At 40.9% G+C, this 18,553-nt stretch overlaps 1 protein-coding gene across 3 annotated transcripts in view; it reads left to right on the top strand.

Moving 5' to 3' along the window:
* The window catches only part of NR3C2 (nuclear receptor subfamily 3 group C member 2), a 189,954-nt gene that overhangs the window by 130,058 nt on the left and 41,343 nt on the right, over nt 1–18,553 (top strand). For all 3 annotated transcript variants that reach the window (XM_036381699.2, XM_054514566.1, XM_036381698.2), the window contains one exon: nt 9,776–9,892. In XM_036381699.2, coding sequence (XP_036237592.1) covers nt 9,776–9,892 — 117 coding nt within the window. The remainder of the gene's footprint in view (nt 1–9,775; nt 9,893–18,553) is intronic.

Here is an 18,553-nt window from a genome sequence, read left to right on the forward strand (position 1 = left end):
AGATCTTTTTTCTACAGCCCCCTAATCCCCTTTCTTCTTTCTTCAGATTTATCTGGGTGACAGAGAGCTGAGATTCCTGATAAAAATAAACAAATGGAGAGAGAAAAAGAAGAAAATAAATAGGGAGACAAGTACATAGTTCAAAGTATAAACCAGACTCCTTCTCAAAAAGTCAGTAAACAAATACAGAGAATTTTTAAGTTCACTTTGGTGAGCATCTGATATTACTTTGGTCAACATTTCTGTGTTTGGGATCTCAAGGGACTGTGCTAAAAGGCTCTCTTGTGATGGTATTGCTTGCAGCCTTTAAAAGAAAATTATTATTGACCAGGGTTTTAGTGGAAAATATTTGTCAACGTATGTGCTGGCAATATTTTAAATTGTTGCTATTATACATAATAATATTCATTATTATAAATTTAGCATATTTCCAGACTGAGCTGTAGTAAACTGTACATGAAAAATGCAAGAGAAAAATATGCTTTGAAGATAATGTGTCATTCACACAGAATAAAATTTGTGATCTGCTGAGCATGCTAAATGCAAGAACACAGCAGACTTGAACATCAAAATGTTTGCAAAAACCAAAGGGCAGCTAGTTTTAAAAACAAAAAAATTAACAGAATATTTTCACTGAGATCAAGAGTTGGGGAAAGTTTAACTTTGTGAAACAAACAGCCTATTTTTCTAGTAATATCTTTTATAAGTAGCATGCATCTTATTGAAGGAGTCAGCCTGGAATTGCAGATTTTAAAATGGAGGTGCAAACCACAGAATTAATGCTGTGCATCTTGATTTTTCTGTTTGTCCTATGAGAAGTTATCTCTTTGTTATTACTGCAAAGACAATTTGTTACATTAATGTATCAGCAGGATGGTGGGGCAAACACAGAAGTTTGGAGGAATGAATAAAGTGTACCAGGCTTCAGGTACACTTGCAAATACAAATACTTTTGTAGAGGTGAATAGTTTCAGTACAGTGTTCACTGAAGGAGTCTGGCTCAGGGAGCCACAGAGTCATTCAGAAATCCTCACATTACCAACTAGTGCTCCATATCCCAGAATGCTCCCCCCACACCTCACTCTCAAACATTCCCTCAAATGAACTTGATATTTCACACAAATGTTACTTTACACCGAGTGCTTCCTGAAATCCAGTTGAAGCAGTGAGCTATTTGTAGAGCAGGATACTACATCGTGTATCAGTGGAGCAGACTGGCTGGCCACTTTATGGCAGCAAAAAATGGAAGGGCATTTCAGTTACAATTTAAGATTTTTGCATTATACTCATTTAAAAAAGTATTTTCAGACCTTTTAGACCATTTCTTGTACGTTGAGATTTTCCATTAAAGTGCCTGGAAATTTGTAGTATGTCAAGAATGCCTTATCAGATTTGTAGCATGGGAAAGCAGTATTAGCCAGCACGCATGCAACATGATCTCTTGTAAATCTGCCTCTGCAGATAGCAGTATCTAGAGACTTCAAAAATATTCAGTTAAAATTAAACCAAACTGAAAATTTGGAAACTTGCTGCAAGAGAAAATGCTGTAAAGTATTAGATGCGTGATTTTGTCAAAACATCCTCTAAAGCTCTAATTCCACTCTCTGTATCACTGTATCCATTATAATCTAAAATCAAAAGTAATTGAGCTGAAAACTAGTTTCAAAACAGAAACAAAATTATTTCACTCAATAACAGGATTTTTTTAGTATTTGTAGATAATTTTCCTTGGTTTTCATCCAAAAGAGATTTCCAGTGCTGTGTGATTTCACTGAATCAGAAATGCTTTGCAAATATCAGGTTTTTCCTAGTCCTCTTCTGCGCTAACATCATGCAGCATCTCTTTGACCACCTGAAAAGGGAATTATCTTGTAGTCTGATATGTGGCTGTCTTCAGGTTTCCAGCAAGCTGAACTGAAAAATGGTCCTGGGGATGGTCTCAGCACCAGTTTGGGGCATATCTTGTGTTGGTGGCTCAGCCTGTCTGAATAACAGGATGGCTGGAGCACCACACACAGGCTTGGAGGGGCTTTCAAGATTCTGCAGTGTTTTTTAAGCACGGCATACGAAAATGTGCACGTGGACCTTAAATGTGAGGTGCTCACAAATATTTTTGTGCTCGCTCGTCTCGCTGCCATTAGCAGGTTTCATCCCTGCTGGATGGTTTCTCCTGCAGAAAATAGTAGCCTCTTTTGGGCTACATCCCACGCTCCCTTGCCAAATTTCCTCTCTCCTTGATCCCTCTCATCGGTGCCCTTTCAGTCTGCTTAAAATAGTGAGTGAGAATCATTTTTATAACTTCTCATCTCCTTTGCCAGGGTCACCAGACCATTCCAATTGTTGTTGTTATCCTGGTCTCAGCCCAGTGTGAAAGCAAGCTTCCAGAGAACGTGAAGGAGCAGAAGACAGTCTCCATGTTAAGATTGGCAGAGCACTGGAGTCTGTGCTCTTAGATGTGTGTGTAGGGAGTGTGTAAATGACAACTCAAAGAGTTTTGCATATGAAGTTTGCATTTTTAATAAAAGTTTTGCATTTTTGCATATATGTCTCCAGCATCTGGAGACGCAACCCTCCTTGCTCCACTTCCAGGAAAAAAAGGGGAATCAGCTTTGTATGTGTGGTCACTGTTGGAGGAAGCTCTGGTAGCTCTTCTGTGAGCACCAGTGGGTGTACCCTGCTTTTGAAAAAGCCCTTGCTGGGTTTTGTGGACCCTGCAGGAAATGATTCTGTTGAGGCTTTGTTTTTATCCCCTGCCATCAGTAATTTAAATGTACTTTGCTTCAGTATATTCAATCAGGTGTAGCCATACCGTTAACTGCAGTATGAATGTGCCCTGTGAAATCACATTTATTGGCTGAACAGAGGAAATAATTCATTTAGAAGATAAATGAGAAGACTGAAGAAAGTGTTACAGAACAAGAAAGGGGTAAAAGTCTTGAGGATGAAAGTAACTTAAAAAAAATGGTTGGAAAACAAATTTTATTGAAGAAAAGAAAAAGAAGGGGGGAGTAGAAAGTAAGGAGACTTTAGAAAAATATCATTAAAATGGCAGATAAAAAAGAATCCAGGTTAATATAAAAGAGTGGAGAAAGTGAAAGATATCTTGGGACCTAGAAGTAGCAGAAGGTAATTTAGAATGAGAAGCAGGCAGGAAATATCCCAGATGTGAAGAATATTTTGCCAAAGTCATAACAAATTTTAATTAAGCCTCTAATTTATTATAAAGGAGGGAAAGCTCTAAATTCTTGTTTCAGGGAAGGATTTAGATTATACCTATGCTATAAGCATGCTGTAATAATGTTAATAATAGACCAGTATTGTCATCTTGTTAGATACTGGCTTGGTCTGCAGCCGAAAAGCACGCTGTCTGGGAATGATAGGGTCTGTGCAGTAATAAGGGAGATAAACCCTGATTTTTGGGAAACCCTGAGATTCAATATCTAAAATGCAAACCCAGAGTACTCTCTGTGTAAAATGAAGGGCCAATTTTCATATCTAAGTCCTGTACCATGGCTGTGGCATTTATAAGCGTATTCTGCTACACATAAATCTCAGCATGAGGAATCAAGTTTATTAGTTTACCGTGGTCAGACTGGACTGGTTTAAACAGAGCTGAGGAAGTTAATTATCCAGTGTCTCAGGTGGGTCTGGCAATGAGTAACTAGCCCTGGAGAGAGGCACTGGAGCTGTGCTGGGGGGACAGGTCCTGCTGGAGTGTGGGGATGGATGGCCGGCTGGGAGGGACTGCCATAATCTCTTTCCCAGGTTGTTCGAACCAGTTCAAGAGCAGTAAAACAAGGTTATGTAATTGACATGTGATGTAGCCTAAAATAGTGACTGCAAACATAGGCTGCTGTTGCTGGGCAGTTGTCAACTGCTTTAAAAAAAAAAAAAAAAGGCAAAAAAAAAAAAAAACCAACCCAAAACAAAAAAAGCGCCCTGAACTGTGTAACAAATGGACATTTGAAATGAAAATGCAGTTCTCATTTCCATTGACTAGCAGGTTTGTTGGGTTTTTTTATTGCAAGAAATAGGGATGTTGTGAAACTGAAATTTGAAAAGAGATTCGTCATCATACTTATCATGTTGATCTATTTGAGAGTACCTGCCTGCTGCAGATGGTGAAGTGAAAACCTCAGGTATATGCAGTTTGTCCCTTGATAGTGTGATACGACTCCTGTCAAACAGGAAATCCTTTTCTGGATGTGGAAAACCATTGTGGCAAGTCTTGGCAGCAATTTTATTTGTATAATGGCCATCAAAAGGTAGAAATAGTTCATTTTTAGTAATTGAAGGAGCTTATATGGATACAGAGGCAAAACTTGGGGGGATTTCGGAGCTGGTTTGAAGGAACACATCACATAGCTCAGTGAGCACAAATGAGAGGTTGGGATATGCACATTTTGTGATTCTTTGGTGTAGAAGGCAAAACCCTTCATTAGAGCTATCCCAGAAAGCAGAAAAACCTGGTGTTAAGTTCTGTTTGCTGACTAGATATTCCTCAGATGAGAGACTTCCTTTAGAAAATCCTGATGATTTTCTGCAGCATGTTTGCTTTGTCTTTAGCAGGGAAGGTCTGTGGCTCAGGTTGGAAGGGATGCACAGGCTGAGCTTGTGCAGTCTGACAGGCTGGTGGGTAAAGGGGAAGGAGAGTGTTAAGAAATAAATGTTATTTATTCCATAAGGCTTTTATATGTATCGCTGCTGGGGAGATAATCTTCCCAGTTGGGAAATATTCCAGAAATGAAGCACTTATTCCAGCCCAGAAGCTGCAAAAGGGAGCCTAGCTCTTAACATGCAGATCTGCAAGGCAGGGCTGGAGGTGGCTTCCAGCTCCTCTCTCCTCAAACCCTGGAAGAAGGCTCGGCTTTCTGGCTGCCTGCAGGGAGAAGACAACTCTGCCTGCAATTTTCTGAGTCAAAGTATTAATTCTCATTGTGGAGGAAGAAGGGAAATTGGGACATTTTATATGCATTTTGATGTGCCTCAGTAAGACACTATTTAAAAGCTGAGCTTTTCAAGCTACTTCTGCTTCATTTGGTCCTCAGCTACTGCTCCTGTTTTCTCACTTTGCTGTCCCTTTGTGAGGCTTCCTCAGTCTTGGGACCCAAGGCACATTCCTGTTTCAGACGTCAGACCCTGAGTGGATTTTGGATTTTTCTTTGCCTCTCTCAGTGAATGTGTGTGTGTGTGTGTGTGGATCTAGAAGAGAATAAAGAGAGCTGCCTGCCCAGGTAAAAGCAGGAAAGAACATGTGGAAGGCAGCAGTGCCCCAGGAGAGGAGCTGGTTGTTAGTGACACACAAGTGAGCGTGAGTCAACAACCTAATGCCATTGCCAAAAGCCAGCTCTGGTCCAGGATTGCATTAGCAGGGCTGCTGTGTGTGCAAGATGCAGGAAATAACCATTTTATTGGCCTTAGTGATGGTGAAACTCAGCAAGAAAAATGTGCCCTGTTTTAGGAAAGAGGCTGGAGGAGAATAGGAGGAATTGACGACAGATTCAGGAAACATGACCTGCGAGGAGAGATTGAGAGAACTGGATTTGTTTAGCCCAGCAAAGAGATGGAGAACATAAATCTTTTGATAGGCAGCAGATTGTTGTGAGAAGGTGGTGATCTATTACTCTGAATGTCTATGGGGGGACTATGAGTATCTCTTCCTGTTGCAAAATATTCCTGTTTGGGGGAAATGTGAAGGGAAAAAACACAACTTCAGGGGTGCCTAATCACACAGGGCTTGTAGGTTGGAGGGAAGTTGCAGAATACCTTTCCTCAGGAGATTTTAATACAAATAGAAAGAAAACTAAAAACCTGCCTGAACTGTGAAGTTAGTCTTATCATGCTTCCATGAGTGGGCTTGAATTAAACAGTCTTTGGGTCCTCTTCCAGCACGCTTTCTCCTTACAAAATTTAACATTTGATCATAGTAGTTGCTATTTTAACCAGAGAACAAAAATGTAGAATACTCATTAATGACTTGCAATTCCTTACTTAGACTTCAAAAAACTGGAGGGATTTTTTTTTTTTAGGAGGAAGATGAAACACGTGGAACGTTTCAGAAATTTCTGTGATTTTCTAATTTTGCCCTAGACAGGAACAGAAATAATACTGACAAGAAATATCTACATCTCGTTCCTTTTGCAGCCTTACCTGTTGGGAAGTATGGCAGCCCTTGGAGTGCAGCAGTGCTCTGCACACATACATGAGTTCATCTTAGCAAGTCGATTTTGGGGACTGGTGACTCAATCACTGTAGTGGAGTTTTAAAATGGGGAAAGGCACAACTTCTGCTGTAGCCTTATTTTGGCAGTAATTCCTAGGCCAAATAAGAACAGCTTTTTCTCCTCCCCTTCTTTATTGCTGAATTTTGCTTATTCAGGAAAACTCAGTAAGAGGGAAGACTGAATTTCATGAATACTTCTTTTGTTTTCTTTTGCAAGCCTGTAAAAGCAGGGAACTACAGAATCTTTGGAGGTGAGAGGGTTGGAAACATTCAAATCTTTTTGTGTGTACATTCGGTTGTGTCATTCTGTGGTATGTGGTGGCACAATAACCTGGAAAATGCGAACTTCGATATTCCTCTATCTCTACTGCTAAGAGAAAAGATCTCACTTTCTTCTTACTGTGTAGCTGTGTGTTACCCATTTGTTATTTATTTAGAACAGGAAAATTTTCCTTGTATCTTTGGTACCTTTGTATTTCAGATGGAACAGGAATTAGCTGCTTTAAGTGCTCTTAATGATAGCATAAGTAAAAATTACTTTCATCTTAATGCGTTTAGCACATGGGAGATGAGAATTCAATATCTGCTCTGTCACTTTCCAGCCCACTTGTGGGTGATTGAACGGGATAAAAAGAACAGCTGGATTAAGCTAAACACAAACTGCACAAGGCAGATCAATAAATCTCTTGAAAGAGTTGGAGATCTCGCAGCACAAAAACATCAAGCCTCTCTTCAGGATGGCCTCCTCCACCCCACTGAGGTCCTGAAGAGCCCTGGAGGTCCTGAGAGCACTGCATCAATTTCAGATATGTCAGGTTTTGGTTTGATCCTGAAGGTGAGGGGCCTTAGTGAAGCCTTATGTCCCTTAGTGATGGGACATACTGTTTTGTTGGGTGGGTCTTTGCTTTGCTGGCTTACTTTACAAAATTGGTTTATTTGATTGCATGAAAGACCGAAGCCTTTTTTTTTTCATTGTAGATGCTAAATGAAAAACTGTTCATTATTTTATAGCTGTACTCTGCATAGTGGGTTTGTTGGAATGTTGATATCTTCTGGTTTATTAAAGGGTTTTCAAGTTACTTTCATTAATGTAAACTTTATGATGGCTGTGGTTTTAAGGAATATCTAGAAATTAAAAAAATTGTGAAGATTTTTTGCTGTTTGCCTTGCTTACTAGAAAAGCTAGTTATAGATTTTGTACCATACATTACTACTCAGAGATGCATGAGTCAGAAATTGATGAACCTTTACTAAGTTATGTTTTCTGAAAGTATTTGATCTAGAGTAGATAGGTCACAAAGCAATAATTGCAGACTACTGAAAGAATTTGAGGGGTGATTTATGGAATATTCTGCTGTTGTGGGAATATTTCTTAGGAAATATTGTGACAGTGTTGGAATCAAACATTACCACATTTAAAAATGCAATCCAAGTAATTATCCTGGAGTGCATAAACGGGAACTTTTGTATTAAACCCATTAGATTTTTAAAGTAGTAGTGGAAAATGTTGACTTACCAGGTATACATTTTTTTAGCACAAACTGCCTTCAGGGTAGTTCTGCAAAGGGGTTCATTTTGCAGTGTTGGAGCTGACTTGTCTTATTAATAGCCTGCACCCGCCTGTGGAAGCCTAAAAATGGTATTGCAGTATCTGATGTACAAAGGACATTGTACGAGTACTGAGCAAGTGCACCTGCGTTCCTGGCAGAAAATAACCATTTTTCCCTTCTCCCTCCAGAAAAAGCAGTATATGCCAGTATTTGTAAGGACATATAAACCATCTTTATGCTGTATATCATAATTGTAAATGCTTTTGTTTTCTCCTTTTGTGTTACTTTCATGCTGTCTGAGTGGTAGTTCTTTAGGAGATGTGCTCAAGTCAGTTCAGAGCAAAAATAGAAAGAGGAATTAAATTGACTCTTCTCTTTCATGTTTGTTTTTGTATAGATCACATCACAAAATAAGCATTGTGTGTCACCCAGGTTTTCATTTTGTGATTAGCTGAGAATGTTATCTTTTTCTTGTTTAGCAGGCCTACTTAAAGGCCAGCTGATAGATCCTGGTGCCGTCACTATATTGTACAACTTGATTTTATGCCTTATGTTACTTATTCTTCAATTATTTTGAAGTTTTGTTCTTTTTCATCTGTGTCACAGTGCTAGGTAAAGTCCCTTAATAAAACCTTCATTTGCCCATCTGCTTGTTCTTTAAACATCCTAAAGCATTATCTAAATGATGATACCTTTGTGATTCTACTGTAGCACTTCACTCACTCAGATGAGATAGTTTTTCTTTGTGTTAGATGCTCAGAAGAGATTTGAGAAACATCAACTGAACAAGTTTCAGTTCACTGTCTAGATTACATTGTAAGGCTGAAAGGAAGAGAGGTGCAGAGATAGGAAATTACTTAGCTGAAGTTTTAAGGCAAATTCCTGAAAGAGCCCAAAGCAGAAGCCAGGTCTCCTGTGTCCCATGAATATTCTCTTTATCTTTCTCAAAGAAGCATGAGTATTGTGGAAAATAGCTTGGCAGACATATTTTATGCCTCTTGTCCTACATCAGCTCTGTCCCCTTGTGCATCTGTGTCTTCATTCCCTCTCCCTGCACATCAGCCCCTGCCCGTTCCAGTGCAGCTCTGCTCCTGACTTCTTCCAGGGCTTCCCCTCCTCTCCTACAGCTGCTATTTGCTTTGGTCCTTGGCTGGAACTTTATTTGCACATCTCTTGGGTTTCTGCACATTTGTTCTGTCCCTCCCAGATCCCTGTGTGCCACCTCTGGTTCAAGGCACCTAAAACAACTTCCTCTTGCTTCTGCTGTCACACTACACCAACCCTTGCAGCTTCCTTTATTCTTCCACATCAAATTCAAGCACCAGGCTTTGAAAAGGCCATGTGATAGTGCCCTTGCCTGAGACACTGCATTGGTTTGCTCCACCTGTGTTCGTCCCATGGAGCAAAATGCTTTTTGAGTCCAAGTTCTGAAATGCCAGCCTGTTTCCCTGGTTGCCCTGTAGTTCCCTTCTGCATTAAATACCTGCTGTCTCTTCAGGAGTGCTTCTGTGGGGCTTTACAGAAATTAAATGATATAGTTGTGATTTAAGCCTGGTTGAAGAGAGAAGAGTATATGGGGAATGTTAACCTCAGCTGTGCATTTCTGCTTTATATCCTGAACTTCTTGAGCATGAGAATGTACTCAAACTTAGAGGTGTTAGACTGCTCTGTGACACAGCACACCTAAGAAGATCTGAAAAATCTCAAACCAATTGTTTGCTTTTCACTAGGAGAAAAATTCCAGTCCTGTTTAAGGAAAAAAAAAAAGTAATGCAATCTCTCCTGAGGGTGACACCAAAACTCCTTTCCAAATTAAAAAGAAGAGATGCTCATAATAAACACCCATGACAACTCACCAAGATCATTTGGAAAGGGTAAAGAATGGAATTTGAAGTGTCTTCAGTAATAAGAATCTCAAAATGAGTGCAAAACAGCGGAGAAGAACAAATTGGAATTATGTAAATACAGCCTCTAATAATGCATTTTATTCTTGGTTCATTCAGGCCAGCACAATTACCTGTGTGCGGGAAGGAACGACTGTATAATTGATAAGATTCGGAGGAAGAACTGCCCAGCCTGTCGATTACAGAAATGTCTGCAAGCTGGAATGAATTTAGGAGGTAAGCAGAATATTAATAGTTCAGTCTCTTAATTTGATTAGGTGAAAACATTGGAAATGTGCAGCCTTTTTATAGTTCTGGCAGCTGCATAATCTCTGAAGTTTTAAGGTGGGATTATCCTAAAGAAGTGCTTAATAGCTGATAAACTCTATTGTCATTCTATATTGGGGTTTGGAGGTGCCTATTTTATGGCACAGAAAAAAGAAAAGTGGGTGTTTTATGATGACAGTAATTTTAGTAGAATACCATAAGCTAAAAATATTAAGGTTTCAACTACTGCATAGTTTTTTGGTTTTCTGGGTTTTTTTTTTTGTTTTTGATGAACATTCTCCTGAATACTGGAAAACGTGTTACACCATCGTGAAAGCAAATTCACACATAGTGAAACCTCTCAACTTCTTTGGTGCTTATTCAGCATTTTTGTTGATTTTTTTCTGTGACTGTAAGGATGTGCAATAATTTTGATGATGTTACTGCATTGTTCCTATATCAACAACAACAAGGAAAAATGTTTTCTTACTAATTGTCAAAAGCATACTGAAAACAGTATGATAACAAAATTTATAAGAGGTTTTCTCTGTTGTTTTAATCCCTCTTTGGTAATGGTTATGTGTTTCTCTCTGTGCTTCAGTGGATTTACTGTCTCAAACCATCATCTGAGCAAATGCTATTACTAATGCCTTTTTTCCACCACTCCTGTGTTTATGATGTTGTCTGTGAACAGGGGTTTGGATGCTGCTGCAGGTCCTTTCCCTCATGTACAGGGTTACCCTTCCCTTAGAGTGTTTTCACTGTACAGAAAATTGCAACACAGTCATGTTAATTCCTCCCTATCTCAAAATTCACTTTTTGTCCTCCTGGACCTATTCCTCTGGCAGCTCAGTTCAGTTCTACAGACTGAGCTGCTTTGTCTTTCATAGGTTGTGTGCAAAATCCTGGATCCTGCTTGCTGCCTTTTTCTACCTCCCAGACTTCTTTTTTCTGTCTTGTCTCCTGGCAGAAATACTCAAACAAGCCACACCTTACTTTTTCAGAGAGAGTTAGGCTCTCTTTCAACCCCCTTCCCAATTTTGAGATACTACATTGCACCCTAGGCCCCTTATTTCCTTTTCCCAAGGGAAAACAGGGCCAGATTGTGGCATGCTGGGGAGGTGACAGCTTTCCCTTGGTTTTGATCTGCACTGTTCAACCTAGCAAGGGAAACAGAATGCCTTTGTTTGATGAAGCAGGAGCTCCATGGTAGCATCTCCTTCATCCCAGAAAACTAGTGCTGGAAATCATTGTGGAGCAGGGAGGTCAGCTCTCTGCAGTGCTGGGAATGTTGCTGCATCCTGCTGGCAGCTGGTGTAGGGCACCCCCTGCATGTGCCCTGTGCAGTGCCAGTGGAGCTCCAGCAAACCCAGGGCTTGAGAACCCTAGCAAGCAGCAGCAGGGGACATTTATCTGCAATGTCATGAGTTCATCCCTGTGATGTCCCGGTGGGTTTCAAAGGATGTGTTCCCATGATGTCCTCTGCAGAAAAGCAAGGCAGGAGGGAAACTGCTTCTTTTTTTTTTGCCTTTTATTTTTGCCTTTTTATTTTTTTAATACTGACTGGTATGCTGTAAATGAGGAATGCATTGAAAAATCCTCTCTTTTGTTGGAGCTTGGTAGACTGCTGGAAATCGTAAATTGTGACCTATGTTTATTGCAGCTTTGGGTCCCTCACTACAAGAAAGACATTGAGGTGCTGGAGTGAGTCCAGAGAAGGGCAGTGAAGGTGGTGAAGGGTCTGAAGCACAAGTCTGAGGAGGAGTGGCTGAGGGAGCTGGGGTTGTTTGGCTCCTTAGAAAAGGAGTCTCAGGGGAAGCCTAATCACTCTCTACAACTGCCTGAAAGGAGGGTGTAGCAAGGTGGTGATCAGTTGGTCTCTCCTCACATGAAACAAGCTACAGCATGAAAGAAAATGGCCTTAGGTTGTGCCAGGTGAGGTTTAGATTGGATTTTAGGAGAAATATCTTCATTGAAAGATTGGTCAGACACTGAAGTAGGCTGTCCAGGGTGGAATTACCATCCCTGGAAGTGTTCAAAAATGTGCAGATGTGGCACTTGGGGACAAGGCCTGGTGGTGGACTTGGCAGTGCTGGGTTAGCAGTTGGACTCGATGTTTTTAGAGGTCTTTTCCCAACTTTAATGTGTGTGACTCTTTGACCTGGAAGGCCAAGTCTGCCTCTGCAGTGTACAGCTGGCACACAGTTGAGATTTGCAGTTCAGCTGTTTCAGTGATTTTCATCACAGAGAGAGACTTCCAGGGAAATTCTCACTCCTGATTTGATCCCGTTATGTCATGTAAAGGAGGCAAAATGTGACAAAGGAGGTCTTTCCATCACTGCCATGAATGAGATGGCAGAGGAACAACTCTGCATTTCCATGCACTGCAGTGCCTTCTGCTTGGTCAGAGAGGGAAGGGCAGGCTGGAGGGAGAGGAGAGGGCTGCCAGAGAGACGTAAAGCACCGTCAGCCCAGAGGCAGCATTGCTGTTTAGAGAGCCTCAAGGGCTCCCAAATCATGCTGATGGACCTTCCAGCCTTTGAGCCAGCCCAGCTCTGGCAGGAAATGCTGGGAGCTTAAGGATTTTTCTCTGCTTAGGCCATCTGTCTCCAGTGGTGAGCTCTGCATTGAGCATCTACAGAGGAGCAATACAGCATCTCAGTTTTGGGAGCTTCTGTGTGCTGTTGCAGGGCATTTCTGATATGTTGGAGATCATCACAAAAAATAGAGGTGGAAATGGCAAAAACAGATATTAATTCATATTTGAAAACTGTGCTTTCATATAAATGCCAAGGTTTGGTACTAAACTTTTTTTTCATATTTAGTTTGAAGAGAATGAGTAAGGTCATGTTATGAAGACACATTGTGGGTCATACTTTCATGTAGTCAGTCTGTTTTGCCAAGCATATACATTTACTCCAGTAAAAATGGGCTTTTGCCTGTTTCTAGCTTGGACTTGCAGGCAAAATGGGCAAGTATGTTATTAGGTAGTATGAATGGTAAGGAGCTGGAGAAAAATGACTTTATAAATGCAACTTAGTTTAAAGTTCTCTTTGCAGCAGAGTACTCTCTGTAGCTGTGACACACTGCACTGTGCTCTTGGTGGAGTAGGGCCAAGCTCAGCTCTCACGCTCCAAAGAAAAGCAAATGTAAAAACAAATCCCAGTTTGTATCAGAGGTGCTGATGTGCTTGGTTTGTGAGAAATAGAGTAAGATGATATGCAAAATGGTCATCAGCATAGCTCAGGGTTGGAAAGTCTGCAAGTTGCTGAAACCATGGGCATTTCTTTTCTACTTGTACATAGCTATGATGTTTTATCCCCTCATTTAAAGAAAAAAAGCCAAAACACTAAACCTCCAGTGGATCTAGAAGGAATGTTGCATTATGGAACGAGGTCATGTCTCCCATGGGCTGGAAAGGAGCTTGACTCTCCTTTGCCTCCTCCCCATGTAGAGATGGGAGTGAAGGACCCCAGGCTGCCCCCACCCAGCTCCTCCCACTTACTGAAATAGGGGGGTTATGAAGCAAATTTTGTAATTTCACAGTTTGAGATTGTCTTCCGGCTCTTACTGAAGATACTAATCTCTATAATGTAAAACTAGAAATCAGAAATAGTGTTCCATGTTTCCTGCAGCACGTTTTTGCACAATCTCTGATTAATCTACTGATCTTTTTTCTTAAGGTTTCTTTTTCTCTTTTGGTGATACTTTTTCTCAATATTTTTCAAATAGTAAAACAGAGTGCTTTTGTACTCTGTCAGTCTTTCTGTTTTGTTTTGATGGCATAACTTCTACTTTCCAGCATGCTAATTTTTTTTTTCCTAAATTAAAAAAAAAAAAATTTAGCTGGTGGCAGCATGCCATGATGAGGCACCTTGTAAAAAATATGTGTAATTCAGTGATACAAAATGCACCTTTTTGTGAATGATCAGCCAAAATAATTTGGCAGTTTTATTGTTTACCTCCTCATTTTGTTTGTTGAAAAATTGAAGCATTTTCTAAGCTCTTACATCCTTTAATAATCTTTAGAAAATTATTCATCAAGTCAGTAAATAATTTACCTAATTATATTATTGTCTCGATTTTTGTTTTGATTTTATAAGAAGCATCTCCAACCTGTAATTTCTGCAAAGCTGAAGTTGCCAAGTATCACATTAAATCATCCTTCTTATTTCTAGAAGGTATGTGTGTGCTCTGCAGACAGCTATATCCTGTTTGGCAAGTAGGACTCCAAAACTTTTTTTGGGAATCATATTTTGTTTGTTGTTTTGTTATCTTTTTTTTAACTCCAGTGACATATGCTAGGCTTAATTGTTGGAAGAGATTCAGAGTGAGCAACTGCACTATGAAGGTATGCTGGCCCATTTTTGGTTTATGCTCTTTTCAAGACTCTGTAATTAATTTTCAGTTAATTACGGACCAGAACGACTTCACGGATTTGGGAAGTTTCTTCCAGCATGTGCTGTGATTGGATTTGGCGAGGCTCTTGCCCTCACACGAGACGTTTTCCTTTGGCTCCCGCCTCATGCTGCTGTTCCTCAGTTGTGTCTGTCCTCATGGTGGCACTGGGGGCTCTCTCAGTGACACCCCCAGTCCCTCACCTTGGCATGGGGTCTTATTCCACCACCAGCTGCATCCTGTAAGGCAGCAGCCCCTGGGATGTGTCCCGCATTGCCACCGGGGTGGCACAGAGCCTCCTGGTGTCACTCCCGTGTGCCGGAGCCTGGAGAGTGGGAATGTTTTATGTGGTGTCACTTGGGGTGACTGCCACCCCTCTTTCCTGGGCAGATTGGTCCTCACACCTGGGATGGGACCTAGTGGCCAGGCATCCCGCCCCGTTCTGCATGTTCAGAGAAGGTTCCTCTTGTGCCATGGGATGTGCCATATGTGCAGAGGGGACAAAAATGTGTGGAAAGATCAGCACCATGCAGGGCTGGAATCCTTCCCTGCCTCAGCTCCCCTGTGAAACACTGCCAAGACTTCCCAGCATTGGTATCCCACAGCAGTGAGGAGCAGCTTGCTGAGGGACCCTTTGGATCTGGAAGGGACATAAAATAGATTTCACCTTGCAAATTACACAGTTCATCATTCTGTCTGCAGAGGCTGCCTGTGAAATCCGAGTCTTGGGTCCGCATACATTTACATATGTAAGACACTTGGTGCACAAGATGCTGGGTGTGATTTGTAGGCTTCACTGGCAGATACCCTTATTTTTTATACACTGAAATATTTCAATAATCTGAAAAATAGGTTAATTAAGATGACCAGTAATAAGATATAGTAGTTCAGCTTTTTGCCCAGCTTTCTATTTTCTGTTTAAGAACTCATACTAGTAGGGTTTTAAATTGCACTATTATTTTCAGTTACTGGAGCTTATATGGTTTATATTATCATTGTTCCTATCTTTTTGAGAAAAAAAAAGAAAGAAAAAAATCTGAAAACCTGGAGAAAACATAAATACAGCAAAAGTGTATCCTCTTATTTTTCTGTAGAATTTTCTACTAACCGTGATTTCATAAATTTTAAGGGAAAATAGCTTGTGTAAGGCACAAGCAATTTGAGGTATACATATGGTTAAATTTTATTTTTCATTTAAACTTTAACTGCAAAGTATTTTGAAATGCCATTAACTTTTATGCATTTTTATTTGCATTTATTATGTAGCATTTTCTTCTGAGGGAATCCAGTCAATAATTTTTTAGCTTGAACATTCAGCTGGGTTTTTAGCAGCTGTTTCAACAGACCATTAAAAACACCAGCCGGCTGGAAAAGACCTTTAAGTAATAAACAATAGTATTTAAATAATAAGTAACAAACAAATAATATTTAAGTAATTAATAAGTAATAGTTAATTATAAGTAATAGATAATTTGCCTGTTGCTTTTTAACCTGCCATTGAAGATGTTGTAGGAGCCAATTTGTTCAGCAGTTAACTTTTCCTGCTTTTGTGTCCATCCTACTCCATGTGTAGTGCTCTTGCCCTGCTCTTGGTGTGACCCTCTAACTTTCCAACTTGAATAATACTCATTAATGGAATGTTTTGATTGGATGTTAGGAAAAGTTTCTCCACTGAAAGGGTTGTCAAGCATTGGAAGAGGCTGTCCAGGGAAGGATGTTTTCCTTCAGAAACCATGTAGATCTGCTGCTTAGAGACATGGTTTAGTGGACTTGGCAGTGTTGGGTTAATGGTTGGACTCAATGATTTTAAAGGTCTTTTCCAGCCAAAATGATTCTGTGATTCTTGAATATTGTAGATAACTATGAGAACAGTCACATGCAACAACTAGTAAGAAATTGTTTGTGAATGGCAGTTAAAAATGCAGAATTTTGAAGAGGACTGGTAATGTCAGAGTAATCTCTCAGGCATCAATTAAAAGCAATATTGAAAGTGTGTCCTTGGCATTTTGCTGATGATTTTATTCTGTTTGCAAAGGCAGCTGGAGAAGATGCACTGTAGGGGTTCAAGAGCCCACACTCACATCCACTAGTCCCTGATCAAACTCCTAATCGGGTTCATGCTTTGTTTTTTTCATGTTTTCCTGATTCCAGCTCTCCCTTCTTCAAGAGCCCAGCTGCCAGCAGCATTTGTCTTGCCTCCAGGAACAGCCTTTCAGGCCTTTGGCATGGGGCTGCTGGGCTCCAGACTTCCCCTTCTATCTTCTGGACTCTCCACTGTGCCACTCAAGGCGCAGCACCCTTGGTTGCCAGCCCTGCAGAGGAGCTGCATCCCTGCTGGGCTCCTGCTGGGAGTGTGTCCCAGCCTGCCTCCTGTCCTGCAGTGCTGCTGTGCACGCAGGCTCTGGGGGTGCTGTCTGATTTTGGCTGTGCAGCACTCCCTGTGCAGGCTCAGAGCCTGCTCTTTCCCCAGAGCTTCACATTCCCTACATGGTGCCTTGCTTTGGTTCAAAACACAAGATGGGTGATCACAGTTTTCTAAGAGGAAGATTTTCAGCATTTCTCAAAGCTGTTATGTGCAGCTCTTGGTGAAGTTTTGTTTTTTCCTGAATCACCAAATTATCACTTCCACAGTGATATTATTATTACAGTTTCCTTCCACAGTGCTGTAAGTCCATATCCTTTTTAGTCTTCCTCACAGTACAAGCGTACTCTTTGCTGTCAAAACCTGCCTGTGTCTCCTGTTCCTCTTTTTCCAGAGCTGCTGGTTGTCACCAGAACCCTTTAGAAACCTGCCCCTGTGGTTTGTGATGATGTATTTCCATTACTCACTTCCCCATCATGAGAGAAGTTGTAGGAGCAGGAGGAACTTGTCCTTTTCACCAAGCATTGCTTCAGAGAATTTCCATCTGAATAGCAGGGCATAAAGATTTAACTGGCCATGCTTGCAACAACCTTGGCCAAAGTAGGCTGGGCTCACAATGCTGAATTGTGCTTTTTGTTATTGATCTTATTTCCTGCTTTTTTCTCCCCACCAATTCCCAAGTGCGCGGCTTTCCATTTTTTGTATCTGTGTTTTGCTTAAATAAGTGTGAGGTGTGGCAGGCATACCTGGCTCAAAAAGCAGCCCTTGGAGCCCAGTGGCAGTAGAAAGAACATTTCCCAGCAGGTTATGAAGGGAACGTTGAGCACATTTAAGCCTTAGGAATACACAGCAGCAGGAAGCTGGTGTTTAACAAAGAGGGAGGCAAGGTGAAGGCACTGGATGGGGTGTTTCTAAACCACCCAGTACACATCTTCCTGCACACTGGGGCTGGTGGTTTGTGTGCCTTTGTGGTTCTCTGCCATCAGCTTTCCCAGATTATACAAATGGGTGATGGTAGAGATTTGCCATTACCCCGGAAAATGGTTGGTATTACCTACAGAGTGTTTTCACTAATGTTCAGGGTGATTTATTGCAGCAGGAGATTAACAGGGCTATACTCTTTTTTCTTTTTTAATGACTAATCATGAACTAGATGGTGAAAAATATGGCCAAGATGACTGCAGAAGATAAACAGCCCGGTCGTATTTCACAGGTAGCTTTGCTGTTCTGGGAAGTGGGGGAGATAATTTCTAGAAGATGAGGGACAGACCAGCAGCATTCAATGTATTAGGAGTAAGGTCATTTGACAGAAATCTGTGTTGATAATAACTGGGGATATGGAAGTCATACAGATGAGGAGACAAAGGATCTCACAATTTTTGTTGCTTGGGGAAAAAAAAAAATCAAGTGGGAGTGTGGTAATGACATACCCAGAAAGACCACAGAGGGAAGGGCAGCACTTACAAAGCTTAGTTCTAGCAAGAACAAAAATGACACACTCTTTAGCATGGAGTAGAAGTCTGAGCACTCAAGATATAGAATAAGAGGTGCTATGGCAGAGTTTGGTTTTGAAGGACTCTGAAACACTTGTTGAGAGAGCCTTTGTCTCCAATGTAAATATGAAGTTTTACACATGGTGATTGTCCGTCAGGGTTTTATCGTGTTGTGATCAGGATGGAGGGCACATAAACCATGTAACAGACATGGAACATTGGGTATCAACCCAAATAAAAGAAAGAGAGAAGACTTGGATGAGGAGTGCCTTGCAGAAGGCTGGATGGGAATGGGTGTCTTGGGAGGAACGTTGTCACTTGGCCTAAGGCAGAAACCAGTGACCATAGCTAAGAGTACTCAGTCTGGTGCAGTCAAAA

The sequence above is a fragment of the Molothrus ater genome, chromosome 4 (assembly GCF_012460135.2).
Source record: "Molothrus ater isolate BHLD 08-10-18 breed brown headed cowbird chromosome 4, BPBGC_Mater_1.1, whole genome shotgun sequence".
In the NCBI taxonomy this organism is placed as follows: Eukaryota; Metazoa; Chordata; class Aves; order Passeriformes; family Icteridae; genus Molothrus; species Molothrus ater.